Source organism: Athalia rosae, chromosome 1, assembly GCF_917208135.1.
Source record: "Athalia rosae chromosome 1, iyAthRosa1.1, whole genome shotgun sequence".
NCBI lineage: Eukaryota > Metazoa > Arthropoda > Insecta > Hymenoptera > Athaliidae > Athalia > Athalia rosae.
The window spans coordinates 30,946,408-30,966,742 of record NC_064026.1 but is presented as its reverse complement, the minus strand read 5'-3'; the positions used below and the strand labels follow the sequence as shown (position 1 = coordinate 30,966,742).

Sequence of the window (20,335 nt, the reverse complement as noted above, 5' to 3'; positions counted from 1 at the left end):
TGTTGAACTTCGCGTTTTGTATATCTCCTAACTATCCCCTACAGCAGTTGACCAACGGAAGCCGCATCGTAATCCACGCTTCTAAACTCCGCTTATTTCCTGTGGGTTTTACATCGACGATATTAAATTTTGATTATTTTTTATTTTTTGTCTTCGAGAGTAGGCCCGGCACAAGTGAATATCGATACGATAAAAAATGGGAAGCTCGATATTAGGTGAGTTGATTTTGATATAGTATAATAATGGAGTAAATAACATTGTATTATTTAATTTTAATTTCTAATTGCAGTTCGCAATATGAAGAATCATGTTGAGACGTGGGCTGCAGCTTCTGTAGAAATTTGAAATTTCAGTTTGTCTTTTTTATTAGAACGGAAAAATCTGATGTATGTATCTACAATAGGAAAGCTAGCCAATGTGAGCTTAGTTCTGGAAAGTCCCCTTCTAGAAGTGGGAAATAAAAAAACCGGGGAAATAGTCCCCTGACTAAAAATGCAGACATATCATCGCAGCGGATCGGTCCCTAGGATTAATTCGACCCTCTGCTCTTCACATTTGCATGAGACGTATAGGGAACGATATTTCATGCCTACGGGAAAATCGCGCGCCAATGGATATAAGGGTGAACCGTCAGAGAAGACATTAAGCATAAGTTCATAGATTTTTTGATAATTATTGTATCGAAAAATATTCTGTAAATCAAAAATCTGGACATCGTTGTAAACGTATCAAGGCTACTATACAATTTGTTCGAGTCTCAGGCGTATCTCGTTGCGAAACCAGAGCCGGAGCAAACCAACCGCAAGTCGACATCATTTTCTCATTTTACACTTATTTTATTTCCTCGCCTTCTATATTATACTATACTGTACATATTACTTACATGTCGCGTTCACCTCGGGTTATAGTTAGCTAGTCTAGCCGCTCTTTAATCCTCTCGTTACCATCACTATTCAAATTACTACATATATATATTTGTGTATGTCGCTTTTATAGAAAGAAAACGTACGGACGTATCAAATTATATGTATAAAATATAAAGTTCTATACGTTTTAACGCGGTACCAAACAACAACGATCAAACATGGCGGTTCATAAACCCATCTACAAAACTGTATCTCCCCTCGCTATGGAGTGTATATCTATGTACACCAAACAATAAATAATACTAAAACTTTTCAGCTCCACAGAAGCGACCGTTGTCCGCAATAAATAAGCTACCGTTTTCCTGCGATCTATGCGATGGTTCATGTAAGTTCAGTAGTATTGTAATGGGTAGGGGAGAAACGGAATGATGGCGATTGCCCCCAGTTGATGTCTGAGCTACCGTTAGGCACCCTTACTATTCGTATATCAGTTTTACTATACTGCGGTGCGTTCAGTTTGGAGCTCGGGGGTATTACGGGGTGATGGCAAGGGGTCGCTCACCCCACGCTCGTCCTTGCGCCACGAAATTTTCCCCGTCGACCTCCCCCGTCCCTTTTTATGTGTATATGGTATACGTGCATAGTACGGATACGTGCCCTTGTTCTCCCCCTCGCGGTCCCTTATATTATTCCCTTCCCATTTTTCTCTCCCCCGTTTTTACTCTACCAAGTTGCCCCCCGAAAAACCTGACGCTATCCGTCGCGTCCATGTTCATTGTATATACGAAGTACATTTATGACGGCGTACAAACTTGCAAATTATTTTTCAAATCGGTTCAGATTAGATCAGATAAGCAGAGAATTGTCTTGTTTTTTACATGAATTTATACTCTGAGATAAAATCCGGCTGGTTTACGGTGAGGAATTAGATGCAAAGTTTGGGAAGCATGACGACGGTCACAGTCGATGATTATATGTATAGAGATGATATTGTTAATTCTTAACGCCACGTTAATTTTTTTTTTTTATTCTCTATTCTACGTAAACGCACTGGATTATCACACTAGGGACGCATATTATACATTTAGCAAATATATAGACGTATTCGATAAAAAAAATTTCGTTCAACCGCTACAGTAAAGAGTTTTAAAATTTAATTCTACGACAGGCGACGCGCATATACGGGAGACTTCAATACCGCGCGACTTGCGTAGGAACGATCAAGTTTTTCCGCGGCATCCCACAATGCGTAGTAAAAAAAGCGCGGTCGTATATTCTTCTTCTACGATGTTTTGAATTTAACTGCAGCTTGGAATAAACAAATACATGATATATAATTGAATTACACGTCACGCGCGGTTAACAATTTGCGCAAAATCGCACTGTGAAATAAAAAATCGTATTCGATCAATGAATTATTTAAAAATAATCAATGACGATGTATTATTTATCTCGAATAATAACTTTCTTATGGTATGAAAATTCGACTACGACTGAATTCGAGCAGCTGCGGGATATGTCCAACGAACCGACAGACGGATGAATCGATCCGTAATAAAAATTGGCTTCCGTATAAAAATTAAAAATCTTCTCGAAATTCACGGGTGTATTTCCACACAAGATCATCGTGCAGATATATTGTATAAAATATTTATTCTCCTCGTTGATAAAAATAATCCGCGCGATGCTTCGATCATATTTAGAGATCCGCACGAGGGTGCTGCTGATTGATCGAATGATGTTTGGAAAATTCTTAATTTACATCACGACGTATTAATGAAGAAGTATTTTCTCTTCTGGACAACTGCACCACCAAAAAAGCACCATCACCGTCACGATGCGGACGTAAACTGCATGCCGTACGGTATGACGCGGTACAACGACGACCCTTCGCCAGTTCTTGTATAGAATTACCTACCCACGGGGGGCACAGAGAGAGAAAGAGAGAGAAAGAAGGGCCGATGGTGTAGAAGGGGACATGAAGGAAGTGGCTACCCCCGCCATCCCCCTTCCAGCAACCCCCGAATCTCCCCTTCGCCCCTCATCGTTCGACGGTTGCGTGCGTGAATCATGCATATCGATTTTCTTGTATCATATACCTATATGTATACCATTCTGTAGCAGTAGCAGCTACCCATGAATCCTAGTATAGCTAAAAGCTATCTAACGCTCCAGCATTCCACATCCTCCACCAGTAGCAGCTCATCTCGACCTTCTTCTCATGCCCGCTAATTCTCACTTGAATTCTCATGGTGTCCTGCACATCCTACTGCATTTTTCAATGTTACCTGCTTAATATATGTCTCTCCCCTAAAGTTCGCACCCGTTTTAACAGCGATCCAGATGCAGGCTGCATATATACCTATATGATAGTTCAAGAAGTTGCAGGAAGTATACTAGCTGTCATGGTATATTTCTCCTGGAACAACCCCCTTCCAGTCAGAAAAAAAATTAAAAAAAAACTTTTTTTCTTTCAAAAGCCTTCGGGCCCCCCAGTAGCGTTCTACCCGCCGCAACGACGGTGTTCCGCCAGTATACATAGTTCTTCTGCACAATGCCCCCTTACCTTTTCTGCACCCCCTCGTTTCTCCTTCATCTCCCCCCGCTCTTTTTCCCCCTTTTCGAACATCCCGCGGGTGCGATGCCTCCTCGGATGCAGGACTCCGACGACCGAGGCGTGCTGCTTGCCCTGGTGCAGCTAATAACCCCTAGTCCTTTGTCCCCCGTTTGGCTCACGTCCTCTCTCCTTTTGTCTTTGTATAACCGTATATTCTAGCTGCTGCTGCTACTTCTGCACCACCTCTTGTATGTGGTATTAATATGTATGCGATAACGTGGATAGGTACGTTATGCTTTTGAGACGAAAATCGAACCCTGGCTAATGCTGCTGCTGCTGCCGTTTCGTACCCTTCTTTTGCAAAAGTTCTTCACGCTCACCCTTTCTTTAATCTATAGATTATTTTTCAAACCCCTCTTTTCAGGTATGAGATTATGTCGTTCGTGTGATCGTCGTGGATGAGATTTTGTAAATGGTACAAAACGATCACTTATGTGAGACGCAATTTTTGTCGGCTTCATAATTGCCTGTAATTATAAGGTACATACGAAGTTTTGCAGATAGATTTTTGACTGAAAAAATAAAGGTCCATATATTTTGTTTACCAATGTCTTAGCATTTTTTTTCTATTCATTAAACAAAATATTTTGTCATTCGCCTACTGCCAACTGAACTTTTTTGTTGATGGCGCAATAAATAGCTTGATCGAACGTGATGTGAAAATAATAGCGTTGGTCAAAATCATATCTGGCAACCATGATTCTCAAGATTCATTCTCATCTGGACGCCAAATTTACGTTATTTATCCTGCATATTATATAACGTGTTTTTTCATTGTTCAAAGTGGCGTGGCTCCTGCGGGTTTCGTGCCGCAAAATCCTCGGGTTAGACCGTGTGTGTACTTATTTGCTTATATTGTTAGAGCTACTTTGCAGCTGCTGCTGCTACTGCCACTGTAAGGATTACGAAGAATTTTTGCGCGTGCCTTAATTAGGGGTCCGCGATGTTTTCTTCTCTGTACGCCTTCGGGAATACGTGTAATATTATATTATCTGCAGCACTTTTGTGATGTTGCAAAAACTCTTTTTACGAGTAACATCCGGCGTTCCTTATATAGCCGAAACTTCGGAACTAATCGATATATCACCCAGCAAAAGCAGGGAGTCAATGGTTTTTTTTTTGAGTCCTTATATCCCTCTTCTTTTTTCATATATTTCAAAGTGTTCCAGATGGGGACGTAATAATCGGTCGTTCGAAATTGATTAACTAAAAATATAAAACTTGAAAAATTTAATTAAATTTTTTTTTAAGTTTCACCCGTGTTATCAACAAGAAAAATAAAAGTCGTTCATATCTTCCGATTTCTCGACTTCGGTTCAACTATTGGCCTATGAAAAATCTGTAAACAATTTTGTGATGAGGAAAATTTTTATCTCGCTAGAGAAACATAGTAGGACACTCAAAACTTATAATATAAAGACATTTTTTAATAATTGTAGGGCATTATTTTAATACAATATAAATAACTGTATCTATATACAGAGATATACGCTATGGATACCTTATGAATGATTGATTTGTTCCTAGTAGATACTATGACATTCAAATGGGCTGCAGTTCCACATGCCGTGAATTCTAAATCTCAACATTAATCTCCATTCACCAAAATCCGGCCTGATAAAAAATAAATATAAATGTATGAAGTAAATGGCACAAGACGCGGCAGTTTGGATATTGTATTCATGTTCAGAGCAATGGGTAAACATATGTATAGTAGCCGCCGTTTAACCAAATAATCAGATGATCATTATCTCTAGTAATTATATTATTGTATTTATACCGTATATGTATAATATTTCTGTATACTGAGATTGACTAATAAAGTATAACTCCCGTGGGCTAACTGCAGCTCTCGGGGGCGAGTGCATTGTGTTCGCGGCAGAGTTTTTTTTCGCGTTTCACCGAAGAATGAGATATTTTTAATATAAGCTAAAATGCGATTGGAATGATTAGATAATACGGTGTCATGTGATTCACGTGTTTGTGTGTGTATGTATTGTACATATATATATATAGTGTATACACCTTTATAATTAATCACAAATGTAAAATTCATGAAATAATAATTATTAGTCTGTGTAATACCGATTGGTTACAGCTGCCCATTTGGACTTTCATGAAATTCAGCCGATTCAACTTTGGTTATCATCATTTTTGGCCACTGAGGTACTTAAAACATGTACCTCGACGTCGTGAGTCGGTCACTCCTCAGTAAGTAGGTACTAGTGTACATACATATATACATTTATGGGTACGCTATGAATGTACAAGGCGATTACATCGAACGATACCCTGCCAGAGATAGATACATCAACTATTCTATTCTGATTTAGATGCCCTAAAATGAATTCGGTGTTCAATTCTTTCAAAGTTGATGCTTCAAGGCTGCATCACCACGCATTATCAACATATTGTACAATGATGTATCTGTCAGTTGCGTTGAGGCGACGAGCACATGGCCGTTCATCAAGACTTGCCCTTTTCCTTGACTTTCACCCTCGATGATGATGAATACAATTTTCTAATAACGGATACCAAGTCGTTTTGCGGAAATAAATTCTCTATGATACCCTCTAAGAGTACGTAAAGCAGTCTTCGATTGAGCACAGGTTCTTGAAAGAGTTGAAATACTCTGAGTAACCCACGGCGCGTAGTTTCACTGCCAATGATATGTTTAAGTTCGTCTGAGAAGCATGAAAGCAAAGCAATTTTTGCTGCTACACGGGTTCTGCTTTTTGTTTCGGAGTCTCGTGGTGGTTTTGCTTCTGCCTTTACACCGTTTGGCCAAAAACTCTGCCTGTAAATTCACGGAAAATTCATTTAATGTTCGCATTTATCTTGAAAATGAATTCGTAATTTTAATTCATTATTGATAAAATATTTACTTGAATAGCTTCAAATACGTCGCGACGTTCTTCGGGCTTGTCAAGAGGGAAACGTATTCTACTATTCTTCTGTTTACGATGTCACCGAACATCATTCGGATTATTTGCCGCAATAATGTCACAATTCTACGCCTAAGCCATTGGTTCTTCACTTTTAGGTCAAACACCTCGTCCATCAAGAGCAAAATAATTCGCAATGGAATGTTATCATCTGTCTAAAATTATGCCAAAACATTAGTCACTTTTTTACCTATCATCTTATTCTACAAAACATCTAGTTTTCCTCATACTTACTTCCGCATCGAGGCTTGCCCCAACTTTGGCACTTTCATACAGTATGTTATTTTTCTTCGGATTACCAAAGAATTTGCTTATGTTGTCCATCACACCATCTACCGTGCTCAGCATATTATCTGGCATAGTCTTTACTGCCTGTGTCATATTCTTCATAGAAGTCTTTAGAGGATTCACCAAAGTATCAAGCTGGAATACAAAAAGCGGATAAAAATGGAGTACACTAATACTGTTCACATTGCAATTCTACTCGGCATGCGCTGTATGGCATTGGTACTAGTTTGGAAAACTAGATCTCAATTACCGTTCTGGCGACATGACCCCCGGTGACACCTTTGTCGTAATCTCCTTGTTCCAAGAACATGAGCAGTAAAGATTGTAGGCCCAAATGTCCATCTACAGTAAGAGGTCTGGTCAATTGCTGTAGCCAAGCATTGAGCATGGTCATTCTTCTTTCTAAGACTGAGCGGTCCATGTTGTGGAAAGCTTTTTTTGCCGGAAATGGAACTTTAGCGAGGTCATAATATTTGTCCTTGATTTTCTGGTGAAGGTCGTGAAAGTCTGAGTACCTCCTGTAGATATGCCACTTTTCTTGATATCCTGTGTCGTACCTCTTGGTTACCGCAACTGCATAAATACCATATGTTTTTCCTCTGTCACTAACAATACCAGTCTCAATTATCTCTGCGACTATGTCAAATCTCCCTTGCTGCAATTTTTTAATTGCATTCTGATCAGTTTCCGTCTCTCCAATTTTAAGATACCGCTGGTCACTGTCCCCTTCTAAGTAGAATGTCACGTCCGAATCAGTGCTGGAACTTATATCCCTTGCCAATCGCTTCCCATCTCCAAAAACGCTGACCTGAGTCGCTTCTGTAAAAACTTCGGCATCAGTATTAGCCTCTGTATATAAATCTGTCTCATCAAATACTCCACCCCCTTGCTCCACTCCCAGACTCGTCAGGTGCGTTGAAGAGTTGGGATTCGATTTCACTCTGAACCCAGTCTCTTCGACATCAGTCTGATGCACGTCAATATCTGTGCTCAATGATGAAACGCTTATGCTGTCCAATGATCTCGAGTCTTCTTCGGATGTAGGATCTTTGAGCAAGTCTAATTCTGCCAGAAGCTTGATATATGAAACCGACCGTTTGAAGGCAGGCAAAAATCGGTCCTCGTTTTGAAGTTTATCATAGCAACAGGTCTGTAGGTCATCGAACCACGTTTCTCTTACGGTTTCGGATTTTATCCGAGAAATAAGATTTTTAACGAGGGCGTCATCAAGCTGGAGCCGTATGGACGCCTTGTCACTAAGATATTGTTGGTAGATTTTTAATGCAGCTTCTTTCAGGTTTTCAAGATCGATATTTTTGGACTTTAGCCCATGGTCAGTACCATTGCCTTGGAGCTTCTGAAGTTCTATGTCAGATATCTGTTGCTCGGCTGATACTTTCCAACCATAGATATTTAGATAAAAGAATAAGTAACCCTCTGCACCTATACTTGTCATATAATCGATGTAATAGCTGAGAGCTATGTTATTTTTCAATAATTCATCCAGTGGGAGATTTACTAGTTTGTGACCAGGGACCAGCAGTCGGTTCCAATCCGGGTGAGTACTCATACCATCAGTCAGGTCATTCTCCAGACCCTCTTGCATCCGTATCATGCGAGTATCCAGAATTTTTTTCACATATAACATGCTGTTCAACCGTTGTTTAACTGTCAGATCGTCCTCCCCACCTGAATCTTTTGACCGTAGGTGTGCGATTTCTTTCGACACGATAACTTTGGTAGCAGCTAGTTCCTCAAGGTTGTCTGTTATTCGGATTACTGTTAAAAACATTTCACTAGGAAGGGACATTTCCTTAGAACACTGAAACAAGAGAAAAAAAAACAAAAATTACCTTAAAATACAAGTCTAACTTTAGGACGCTGATTCTAACGTACTAGTTTTGTGAAATACAAAGACAATTGTGGTTTATTACTGACCAGCCATATGCAAGCTTGATTAATATAATCTGGATCAGACAGCAAATTCAGCATCGGTTTCATAACAACGTTGACTAGCAGCTCTCTCAGGATAATTCTGACGGATAAACAGTCAAAATCTTCCTTCGGCAGTAACAGAAATAAAAGAATTTCTGATATTTCAGAGAGGAACACCAGCTCTTGACTTTCATCGGTGCATACGAGATCCCTGCAGATTAGATTATTTTCCATTTGTACTTCGAGGTCAAAGAATATTTTTTCCAAAGAATCCTCCGAGTCACTTGTTGGTTCAGGCCCGGGTTCTGTGAGGGCTCCAAGGTTTGGAACGTAAAATTTTGATTGAGAATACCAAGATATATCGGTCTCGCTTTTGTTTCTACGGTGGGTTGGTGTTGCACTCTTTTTGGGTGTACTTCCTGATGTACTCGAACTCCCACTGCCTCTGTGAGGTTTGGTTCCTTTCATCTTTGCACGGGCTTGTCTATAAAGACGGACATGCGACGCAGCATCATCGACTAGCCGTGTTGTCAGATACGGTATCCAGTCAACATCCTTCACCCTGTGATCATTAGCGTGATGACAATGCGGATCAGAGAATTATCAAAGATATTTTCATGTATTTACCTATTTGCTAAATTAATAGCAATCTTTTGAGCTGTGTCTCTGACGGACTTGGTGAACTCTTCATCATCCGTTAAACGACTGTACCATGGCTCAACATGATCCCTCAAAATGAAGTCTAATATCTCCTAGAAAGAGTATCGTTGAGTGAAACAATGTGAATAAGTTATCTACCATGAAAAAACTATGCAAATACTTGCAACATATAAAAAGCTCTATGAGAAATTTTGGGCCAACATCAGGTTGTGTCTGAGATTTTCAGAGCTGCTAGCTACACTGTGATTACTGGACTTTGTATCTACCTGCAATGATTCATCGATAACATGACTACCAGTGACTCTTCTGTCAGTAGTGAATTTCACCTTGTGTTTGGTTGCATCATCGATTATCTGGTACAGGGATGAAAAGAGATAAACAGTTAGTCACTGTGAGTTGTAAAATTTCTAAGTAATCTAAAATGAGCAGAAACTGATACCTGTCGTAACTTGTCCGTCTTTTTGAACAAGTTTTCTCTACGGTTTTTAACTTCCTCATCAAGATTGGTAGCGTAGCGACCATAAATGGACGTTAGTATTCTGTATATTGAAATAGCAATTGAATGATTAATGGTGTCAACTCACGAAAAGTTATAATGAATTACCCTGTTAGCAGCACAATGAGAACTATGGTTATTTTAAAAATCGTCTCTAATCCAAAAAGCGTGATGAACAATATCACAATGGTCGTAGCAACACCGTACAGCGGAACGTTCATCTGAAATGAATGTCAAAAATGAGTGAGAAATGTAGAGCATTGTTTACACAACAGATGAAATAATGGGGCAAAAAGCAAAAAGGGGGTGGGACAACCTAGGATCCAATTATTGTTATTGTACCATCTGTCAAACTAATCTGTCGGGTTAAATACTGATTTGTTGATGATTCGCTGTGGTAAGCAAATGACAGCCGGTGGAAAAATTCTTAAATCTCCAAATAGCTACTGCGAATGTTGATATGTTGGTTCGTCACTTGGAATACTTCAAGGCGATTAATGACATATGACAGACGTGGCCTTCCGATACCCTCGCGCGTGCTCCGCATAATATTACGCGGCGTATGGGTTAAGTTCGGCAAAGGGAGTCTATCAAGATTGTGTGGGAGAAGTCAGAATACGAACCTCGAAGTTCTTGAGAAATCCACGTCAATTCTAGCAGCAGCCACGCACATATTGGGCCTTGCAACTGTTAAAGCTTATCGTCGAAAGGTGGTCAGCTGACCGACCTTTTATTTACATTTTTCCGAGAGAGGATTACATCGCGACGTCGACCCGACGACATCTTTTCAGTTCCGCACACGAAAACTAACGGCGCCACTTCAATATCGCGCGCAAGCGTCTTCAGGATTTTCGCTATTTGAATCCGTTGGGATCATTTTTATTTTACTTTCATGATTCTAATATAATCCAAGACATTTAGGTGATGGAACAACGAATATCTGTTGAAAATTAGTTCCCCAATTAATTCATGTGTACGATATTTCTTTTCAAGCTCCGGAGATTTCAACGCTTGGTTGTCAGTTGCAGCACCCCACGGAAGATGTCACTGCACGTTCATCCCCTATTAGCAGGAGTTTCGGTATTCTGTTTTCAAATTCCACAAAGGGTCGAAAGCTCAGCCCCGAATGAACAGTCTTCGTAAATCCGTCATCCCTAATTCGTCGGTGCAGAATAGAATAATAACAACTACATTAAATATTAATAATAGCTTATTTATAAATGAAACAAATAAATAAATGGAGAAGAAAATATAGGTAGATTGGAAAAAATTAAAGCTCGATTTAAATAGAGGTTTCAAAATTTGGGATACTATTCGAAGAATATTCGCTCGGCTATTATGGTAAAACTTTTGGCAACTTTAAAAGCGATAATAACGAGATTGGTATTTGCGACCCATGGATTTATAGCAATTTGGCAAGTGACAAGTTTTAAAAAAAATCCACTCTACTGGTATTTGAGTTGCCCCATACTGTTGCTGTTTTTCGAAGGGATTTTTACTCTTACGATAAAAGAGAACCAAGAGTGGAAATGGTAAGAATGCGGACTCTTGTGTGATTAACTAATTCATCCCCTTGAAATATAAGTTATGGAATAAAATAATGATTTCCTAATTATAAGTAACGCGCAGTTTTTTCTATGTTTGAAATATCAGTTCTTCGGGCGAATATAGCTCACATCTTCATGTTTTGGTATGAATAATAAATATACTGCATTTTTATGTTTCATCCTAACGAAGGGAGAACCCTAACAAGCCAATTTTCCACCGCATAGGATTTGACGATCCGGATAGAAATAACTCTGCATCATTGTGATTCCTGCCGCGCAGTGCAGACCGTTTGCAGGGGTTGGGGATAGCGAAAATTGTGTTGGTCTTTTGTACGCGCGTCTTGGGGTGACGGTCGGAAATTAGGCATTAGCACCACATTCGTTTTCACCCAAATCAACTCAATATTTATCGATCTCATTTTTCCGTACAGCGTAGCGCGCTGGATTCACCCTAATAAAACCGATGAGAACAAGAAATTTATACAATGCATACGACCTAAATGTACATTTTTCTCACAAGGTTCTGCCCATCAGTATTTCTTTACCTAAGCAGCGTTGTACCGGCTATATGGCTTTTGGAATTAGACAAGGTCGACAGAAGATTGAGAATGAGGGAGTCCAATATGAACTTCACAGACAACTTAAATTTCACGAATTTAGCTGGGGCGGATTTAAAAAATTTGGAAAAAGCTCTTGGCGTACGTTGTTGTGTATACCTCAAGTTGTGCATAGATTTCGTACTTGCGTTAAACCTTGTATAAATTTAGGTGAACATCATGTTACCGGATATACAAATATCGACGGAAACGTGGGTGACGCTGATAGAGCAATTTTTAATGCTGGTTCTCATAATCGGAAGATGGATGCTTCCGAAAGGGGAACTAACGCGAGATCAACTTAGTCAACTATTACTCGTTTACATCGGTACAGCGGCTGATATAATCGAGTTCTTCGACTCCTTCAAGGTTCAAAAAATGCATAACAGTGCAGGTATACCTAAGGCCACTGAGAGGTCAATCACACTTAGTGCCATTTTTACAGGAAAGTAAGATCGCTCAAGAACCTGTTCTCGTCTACCTGACGCTCGCTATTTGGGCATGGTCATTGATGCAGTTTACGGTTGTCCTGACCGCAACGAAGTCCAGGAAATCTCGACTCTCCTCAGGGACAACTGTTAAACGGAAACGAGACGTTCGTCCGCCGGAAACGAGCTGCTGTAGCATCGATGTCTGGGGCATCGCTCTAAATATGGCACTTCAGGTGAATTTGTATTTTAAGAGTTTTCTTGACTGGTAAAATTTATTTGTAGTTTCATTTTTTATTTTAGGACGGACCGTTCCTGGCGTTCCGTTTGATCCTCATAATACACTACCAGATAGTGAGCTACATGAACATCTTTTTCACGTGTAAAAATACGTTAGTAATATTGCTCCAGTTGTATAGACTTTACGTTGTCCAGAGTGAGGGAAAAATCAGACGAAAGTCGGAAAATCTTGGAAAACGTCAAGCGCAGTCAGGAAACATCAGCATTATTTCACGAGGAGTAACACCGATGCGGAAACGGAAATATGAAGACGACGGCTCCAAACGTACAAGGATTTATGCCGCTGAGGGGTCCAAGAAAATTCAAAGTTTCGCTTCCGAAAGCGATGAATCAGATCAGGAATCTGACAGATACGAACTCTCCCCTAGGAATACCGAGGTGTCATCGAGGTGAGCTAAAAGTAATGGGCATGTTATTTTTTTGCAAGGATTTACTTAAGAGCATACAGCCGATAATCTTTGCTTTTCACCCGCTTTCGAATCATCTGGATCTATAGACGAACGAAGGGCGGGCGTCAGGACACGGGTTATTCGACCTCCAGTTCCAGGGCATCTTCAAAACAGGACAAACTCCAAAAGCGAGAAAATAAAAAAAAGTCTCGTGATTCCGAGAGTTGCATGCGGGATAATTCTACCGATGATCAAGAACGCCGCAGTAAACGATCGGAGCCGAAGAGGAAAAAAAGGAGACATTCCGTGGACCAGAATAAAGATGGTAAGTCCAGCACGGGGGAAAGTCCAAAAGGGAGCCGTCACGGTAAGGGACGACGTCCTAGAAAAACAGAGGGATCGACACGGGGCGTGGCTGGGGATAAAGACAAAATTGGAAAGGGTCGTCGTCGCCGCGACGCCCCTGAACTAGAAGATGGAGAGGAAGAAGAGGAGGAGGAGGAACTCGAAGGACAAACAGTTACCGAGTCTGAGGACGAGGAAAAGAGAATTGGGGATAGAACTAATTCTTCACGTTCTTCAGGTGCGAGGAACAGCAATCGTAGCTTCGAAAGAAGCGATTCGGAGAGCGCCCGGAGGTAACAACACTAGCGCAATTGCTGGAAATTAAATTTAATAAAAATTCTGTAATACAAAATACCGCTTTTTTCGCAGATACAGAAGGCGTAGGAGAGGGAACGAGGTTCGCGATTGACAACGGAGCCTCGGCATCATGGCGATGTTCTTCCTCTATGCGGCTATCCTTGTGATTTGCATGCTCTTTATTCACGCCGGTATAAACGATGGCCTTGTTCTCACGATAAGGAGTAATCACCACCGGCGAAGTCCCGCCTTGGTGGACTAGAAAATCGTTATACATTTTTGGAAGAAATGGTATTCGATCGAATTTTTTAATAACTTCGGTGGATCTCACTATCTCTCGTAATAGTTGAGGTGTACGTGGTAAATCATGAGATTGAAGGAAATCGCGACGCAATAGAATTTCGATAAATTAAGAGAAAGTAAGATATATTTTCTCAAAAAGGGTAAAGTGATGTCAACTGACTCGAAAATTACTTATACTCTAGTATCTTCTGCTATGATTCATATTTCGCCTATCCTAAAATCATCGTCAGGAAATCAGAAATATTCATCAAATGTGGCTATCGACAAAACTATGTCTGGTACTTTCGCCTCATCTCATGACCTTTATGATTGCGATTAATATCTAATCTAATCGCAATCGAATATGTAGTGTTATTTATTATCTCTTATATAGATTGAAAAAATTTACCGTACGTCAAGATGTAATATTAGAGAAAGCTTTCAATCGTCGGTATAATACTTATTAGGCACGATGGCAGAAGAACAGCGAAATGAAAAATGCTCAGCTGAACTCACACTGAAAATGCTTGATGTGTAGTTGTACTAAATACACAGATATCTAACGTATAAAATGTGTAGTCTGTAATTGTACACTCTATAATATTGTAGAACATATACCGAACACTTATTAAAATAATACTATCAGCTTTGCAAGTTTTGTATCTATTATAATCAAAGAACTATCTCGATCTGTACAAATATGATTTTTATTATTTTCGTTTGTTATTTCTTACCACTCAGACTTGCGACGTTGAATCCACTGAAGGCTTTGCTTCGAATCCAGAGTGTCGACATAACGACTCAAATCCGATTGATTCACACCACTTGCAACGCAGTAAAGTAGGCTAGTATCCACTAGCAGTTCCTCGAGCCAATACTCAGCATTTTTTGATTCCTCACCGGTTTGCGAAAGATTTTCCGATACTGCCGAACCCGGAATGCTCCTGTCATTCGGAGAGGGTTTAGCGGAGCTCTCGGAATTATGTATGACTTCTACCTTCTCTTCATTAATTTTCGCAGAGACAGCACAGGGGCCTAGAGAACAACCGCTGCCAGAGCGGGCACTCGCGTTCTTCAAGCTCTCGTTATACTCCGAAAGTATTTTTGCAATTTCCGAAGTCTCATTGGCGTTGCTTTTCACCGAATGACAAGTTTGACTCTGATCAATGGTATTATTTTCCGTAGAAGGCGATGCGTCGAGGTCCTCATCGGGTAGAAATTTTTTGTAGATGGATGACATTTTCATTAGTGCCTCGTCGCTTATCGATGAATTCTCCAGCTCGTTGAGGTCCAGTCGGTTGTTTACCCCGAGTCCCTCAGAGTCTGCGTCCCCGATTTTCCGGCTCTCGGATTCCCCGGATTGTTCTGGGCGAGTGGCGGGGTCATGGGATTGTTTTTTTTTAGCTAAAATGTGCCGATAACCAGGTGCCATTACCTGTGCACAGTAAGCCAGCACCGAATGCAGAGTATTGTGCATGCAGACGCCGAAGGAATCATCGTCGGAGGATTCGACGTTTCCGGGACTCGCGGTGACATCTTTGTTCGTCGTCGGCATCGCCCGCGGATCCACGGATACAATTTCTACATGTTCAGCGTTCACATCCTGCAGGACCTCGCGGTACTTCCAACCGGATTCTTGGTTCTCGTTGCTCGTCCAGTAAATGCGCCCAATATATTCAGTCGCGAGACCGACCTACGTGGGATGAAAAAGGAATAGACTGTAAAAATAGGCAATTTATTCCGATTCTCTATTGAAAAATGCGCTAGAATGTAAGCGAAATTACTTGTGGGTGAAAAATCGGTCTTTCATGCATTCCATGGACCGGCCATTCCCGCCATTCAGTTTCATCTCTACGAGTAGGAGCTTGATAAGTCGCTCCAACGGTGTAAAGTTTTCTCGTAACAGATCTGGTATTCATGTAAGGCATAGTAATTGCTTTCGTCCTTCTGGTTCCAATCCCGGTTTGAGAAACGGTATGATTCCTTTCAGACTGTCTTCTGGTGGTCAAAAGTCGCTGACGTTGACGAGGATGAGTCGTTGTTGACGTTACTGTCGATACCGGTGACGTTAACGCGACTGAAGGTACTTTTTTAGAGCCGCGTCGGGCAGGATTTCTTCGAGGCGCGATATCCTGTGACGTTCTAATTAAAAAATGATAAGTATATCGATAATTCGGTAATTTAATGAATGATTAGCTAGCAAAAGAAAATTTTCTCTGATAAAAACGTGAGCGCTGTACTTTTTTATGTTCGCCCTGGTCCCCCGCTGCAGTCTTTTCACTTTAGTTGAGGGGGATGCTGACCCTGATCTTAATCCACCGCTGCTACTTCCGCTTCCGAAGCTGCTGGCACTGCTACTCTCACTGCTATTGCTACTGCTTCCCATCGAAGTTGTAGTATTGGTCGTGGTCATAGCTTCGGCTGAATTATTGCCGTTATCATTTTCTCCTGTTGTTGTGACATCAGTTTTTTCGTTGTTGCTCCTGGAGGGAGTTCTGAGTTCTTTTTTTATGATAATCGTACCAGGCGGTAGTTTGTGAATGATATTTGTGTTTCCATCACCTGTACAGGTGCTCAATCCTTTAGTTGAATTTACTGACTGTTCTTTGTCCGATTTTTTTTCTGGAATATTGAACTGTCTGTGCAATTCCAATTTCGAATTTTCGTCTCCTAGTTCAATTATCTTGGGTTTTCGGAGCGCTGTAATATCGGAGGTTGGTTTCAGGGATCTGGTTAAGGTTGATTCCAGAGAGAATTCCCTTGGGATTTTTCTGATCGGCTTGTGTACCGACTTCTTGAACGACTTAACGGCCAGCAGAGGCAACTCTCGTATGTAATGATACCTCGCACGCTTCGGAATCCCGGAAGTCCCTTTTTTTATAACAGCTATCACGCTTATCTCGTCATCCGACGCTGCCCCCGAAGACCTGCGCCCTCCATGAGGACTTCTTGAGCCATTTATCATTGCTGATTTTTCCTCTGCGGAAGCCATCGTGCGGAGGGATCAGGGATCCAATTCTAGTGATCCAAAAATCGCCCCGAAATATTGAAAAATCGTCCCGACTTTTTTGTACACTACAAAAAATGTACGGTCGACATTTAATGTGGGTAGATCACTAATAGTAGAACAAATAAGCATCAGCACATTTTTTTGTTTAACTAAAATTTTGCTTCAGGATTCGTGAGGTTAAATATTCGCAAGTAAATAGAATTTCACTGCTTTTACCAAAATTTAATGAATAAACGAATGAATGAAAAGAGAAAATATTCGATATCAGTGAAAAACCTGCCGAGATGGAAGTTCACTAATTCGTCGTTCTCGGAAAATCCCTTTTATATTCTGATTTTTGCGGTCGTACCTTGTTTTTTGAGATGCAGCACACGTGTTTCCGGGTAGAATAATCACTCTGATTGAACACTAGCTCGGAATAAATCTTGCTGAACTAACAATTAGTGTTTTAAGTGTAAGAAATTAGTCGATAAAGTGCTTCAAACTGACGCGACGTCAGATAAAAATCGACAAAAGTCCATGAGGCATCTTTCATTTGTTTTCTAATTAGTCAGTTGGTCGAAGCCTTCTTTTCAGCGCTCGAAAGCTCCAAAATGTGCCATGAAGCAGAGTCCTCTAGTCGGTCCTTTTTGCAAATATATATGATCGTTACTATTTCCTGATAATCGTTGACTGCAGATTTTTTAAATTTTAATTTTCTAAAATCTTCAGTCGACGTTATAATCGTTTCTCAATCAATTAACTTCCAGGGAAAGGATTTTCAAACAAATATCACACAATATAATGTTAATATCGTACCGCTTCGCATTTCACGAAAATATTTTTCTCCGTCTTTGTGGTTTTTATGTGTGCGCTGTATGTGCAATTTATATTTTTTCATAATATATTAGTATTGCACATAGTCTGTACTATACATTGTTTAAATACATAATATTACATTACACGTTGAACATTTCAGTTACTATTCACTCGGGTGGTGACGTTTGAGATTCTATACAACTGCTGTCTGAAAATATTTACATCCAAGGAAGCCCCAAGCTTAACTATAGAGCTTAAACTACACGTAACTCATTCATGTGTACGATAGTTTCCATAAACTTCAACTCTGCAATACATATCTCAATTCATGTTATCGGTAGTTAGGGCTAGAGTTGTTAAAACGGAACGCCGGTTTGGATTGACGCCTAAATTTTCCCAATTTATCCAGGAAAGTCGTGCCGTCAGATCTGCAAGGACATCACCAATGTGAAAATGAATAAAAAAATGATACAGAAAAATCTTTCGATTTTTAATAGCTAATAACGTAATATTTCGCACCACTTGTATTCCATTCGGCTCTTTCGCCGCTAATTTCTCCCCGAAGGCATCGCTCTACGTATGTAAGAGGGTCTAATCTGGCGGCCAGTACTTCCCTAAGGAGTGCAATGTAGGCAATTGCGAGTCGGAGGGTGTCGATTTTTGACAATCTTTTTTCGTATGGAAACGTTGGCACGTGGACCCTCAGTTCGTCGAAAGCCGAGTTGATGCTGCTAAAAATCGCAATCACACTTAGAAGTCGTTCTCCTTATTCATCGGTAATTGTCACGGTATGTAAGTCGGGTATGATCTTTTACTTTCAAGTATTCCAATTTTTTCGTTGAAAAATTTGACGATTCAGTGAACTCCTTTTTTTCAAAAACTTAGCGCGACATCCCCCACGACTGTTATCTTAAGACACCTGGTTTAAAAGTTCGATAATCCCTCAGACTGATAGATTTTCTCACCTGAGCATACGTTTTCTTTCCCGTATATTTGCTGCGTGCCTTTGAATCCTGTAAGGACTTCCGTTCGGGTAATAACCCTCCTCAACGCCCCCGTTCATTGAATTCATTCCGTTCATTCCGTTCATACCGTTCATACCAGTTATCCCGTTCATATCCGCCTCGCCATGATCTAATTATATAATGGATGGATGTCAGGACTCAAGAAATCGAATGAGTATTTTTTTTCTCATGTAAGATATCTTTTTCGATCTTACCTGCACTGGACTGTACCGGTATGTGATAATGCAATGGTGAATGCGTATGGGAATGTTGATGAGTGTGTTGCTGGTGTCCCGCTGGACCGGTGTGGACAACATGTTGCTGTTGTTGCTGTTGCTGGGACGAAGATCTTCCGGCGTATACGCAGGAGGGAAGTTCGGATAGATCCTCTTCGCTGATGTCACTGTTTGGACTCACGTAATACTGTGAACTGATTAAAAAAAAAGTCGTCTTTGATTCATCGCACTAGTTCTCCATGAGGGAAGAAAAGACGTGATCAATAATTGACAAGGAAAGAAACTAATTACCTGGAACACGCAACGGTGGAATCTGCCGGTCCCCTCGTTGTCGCTCCTCCGGGTCTGTGCCGAATTCTCTGATTTCTTTCCTCGTAATCGTTGTACTGAGTTCTCCCCGTGTGGGACGACATGATTCGAAAACGTTTTTCAAAAGGTATTTTGAATTTCCTTTTTTTTGGGGAGAAACAAAAACGCGCGTATGTGGGTGTTACAGATTTTTCTCGTTACATGCACAATGTTCACAGCGTTTTTTTATTTATTTATTTTATCTTCCGAATTTATTATGCAGCGAAATTCCGATTTTTGCTCCGGGAATTAATGTACGGGTTCGGAGGATTATTGAAGTACGACTATCGCGGGGTTCCCTAGGGACTTACCCTTATATACCCACCCGAAATGATATCACGCGGGGGTGAATCGATACGGCAGACAACCCACGGGTGGAGCTTAGAGCCGGCGCCCTTAACGGGATAACCAATCAGATGACTTCAACCCCGAAAATATTTAACCTTAGCTCCGCTATTCGCGGATTTCGGAAAACCTTGTTCGGGAGGCATTCAAAGACGCGAAGGTGGGGAGGACGATTTCTATATGTTTTGGCTATAAACTGCAGGCATGGATTTTTCTGTATGTTTATGTGTAACGAATACTGTATCATGTAAGCTCGAACACATTTGTACACACCGAGGCAGAGGAGCCATTTTTGGTACTGGAAATTTCCGCGAAACGAATTGATCAATTAACCGGAGATAATTTAAATAATAATGTGGTTATAGTCTCGAGGCATATCGAAGCACAGACAAAGAGTGAACAAAATTTTTTCGCCACAATTTTTTAAGAATCTTCACTAACTGTAGCTAGACTCGATAAACTTTTACTCTGAAGTTGTGCAGAATATCAAGTTGTAGATAATTATCGAATAATACCAGTTGAAATTTACATTACGACATGTTCGAAGCTTCTTGAATCAATAAGAATGTTGTCGTTTGAACGGGAAAAAAAATTTGTTGCTCG

General features: G+C 40.5%; 4 protein-coding genes across 7 annotated transcripts; 1 reads left to right on the top strand and 3 right to left on the bottom strand.

Annotated features, from left to right (window-relative positions):
- Window positions 1-4,889: 4,889 nt before the first annotated feature.
- LOC105684204 (sorting nexin-13-like) lies at window positions 4,890-10,591 on the bottom strand. 3 transcript variants are annotated; one of them, XM_012397384.3, is made up of 10 exons: window positions 10,431-10,588; window positions 9,916-10,028; window positions 9,751-9,850; window positions 9,578-9,664; window positions 9,279-9,403; window positions 8,655-9,213; window positions 6,967-8,538; window positions 6,663-6,851; window positions 6,369-6,583; window positions 4,890-6,280 (listed from the first exon to the last, which is right to left on the bottom strand). In XM_012397384.3, exons 2-10 carry the CDS (start codon window positions 10,026-10,028, stop codon window positions 5,950-5,952), a joined length of 3,291 nt encoding a protein of 1,096 aa, XP_012252807.2. In that variant the 5' UTR covers window positions 10,431-10,588; the 3' UTR covers window positions 4,890-5,949. The 3 variants fall into 3 exon arrangements, with proteins under 3 accessions (XP_012252807.2, XP_012252806.2, XP_048505051.1); XM_012397383.3 differs by lacking the exon at window positions 10,431-10,588 and adding an exon at window positions 10,150-10,377; XM_048649094.1 differs by lacking the exon at window positions 9,916-10,028 and having other exon boundaries at window positions 10,431-10,591.
- Window positions 9,577-14,701, top strand: LOC105684179 (transmembrane protein 26). The gene is made up of 8 exons (XM_048649096.1): window positions 9,577-9,702; window positions 10,801-11,339; window positions 11,875-12,052; window positions 12,122-12,319; window positions 12,396-12,614; window positions 12,682-13,067; window positions 13,175-13,705; window positions 13,782-14,701. Exons 2-8 carry the CDS (start codon window positions 11,146-11,148, stop codon window positions 13,819-13,821), a joined length of 1,746 nt encoding a protein of 581 aa, XP_048505053.1. The 5' UTR covers window positions 9,577-9,702; window positions 10,801-11,145; the 3' UTR covers window positions 13,822-14,701.
- On the bottom strand, window positions 14,632-17,439 carry LOC105684178. Its single transcript, XM_012397339.3, has 4 exons — window positions 17,351-17,439; window positions 16,232-17,066; window positions 15,776-16,133; window positions 14,632-15,684 (listed from the first exon to the last, which is right to left on the bottom strand). The coding sequence occupies exons 2-4, from the start codon at window positions 16,981-16,983 to the stop codon at window positions 14,722-14,724; spliced, it is 2,073 nt and encodes a 690-aa protein (XP_012252762.2). The 5' UTR covers window positions 16,984-17,066; window positions 17,351-17,439; the 3' UTR covers window positions 14,632-14,721.
- LOC105684185 (basic helix-loop-helix transcription factor amos) lies at window positions 17,347-19,689 on the bottom strand. 2 transcript variants are annotated; one of them, XM_025746575.2, is made up of 5 exons: window positions 19,331-19,689; window positions 19,019-19,233; window positions 18,765-18,933; window positions 18,319-18,530; window positions 17,347-18,227 (listed from the first exon to the last, which is right to left on the bottom strand). In XM_025746575.2, the coding sequence occupies exons 1-5, from the start codon at window positions 19,450-19,452 to the stop codon at window positions 18,121-18,123; spliced, it is 825 nt and encodes a 274-aa protein (XP_025602360.1). In that variant the 5' UTR covers window positions 19,453-19,689; the 3' UTR covers window positions 17,347-18,120. The 2 variants fall into 2 exon arrangements, with proteins under 2 accessions (XP_025602360.1, XP_048505064.1); XM_048649107.1 differs by having other exon boundaries at window positions 18,319-18,527.
- Window positions 19,690-20,335: the final 646 nt, after the last annotated feature.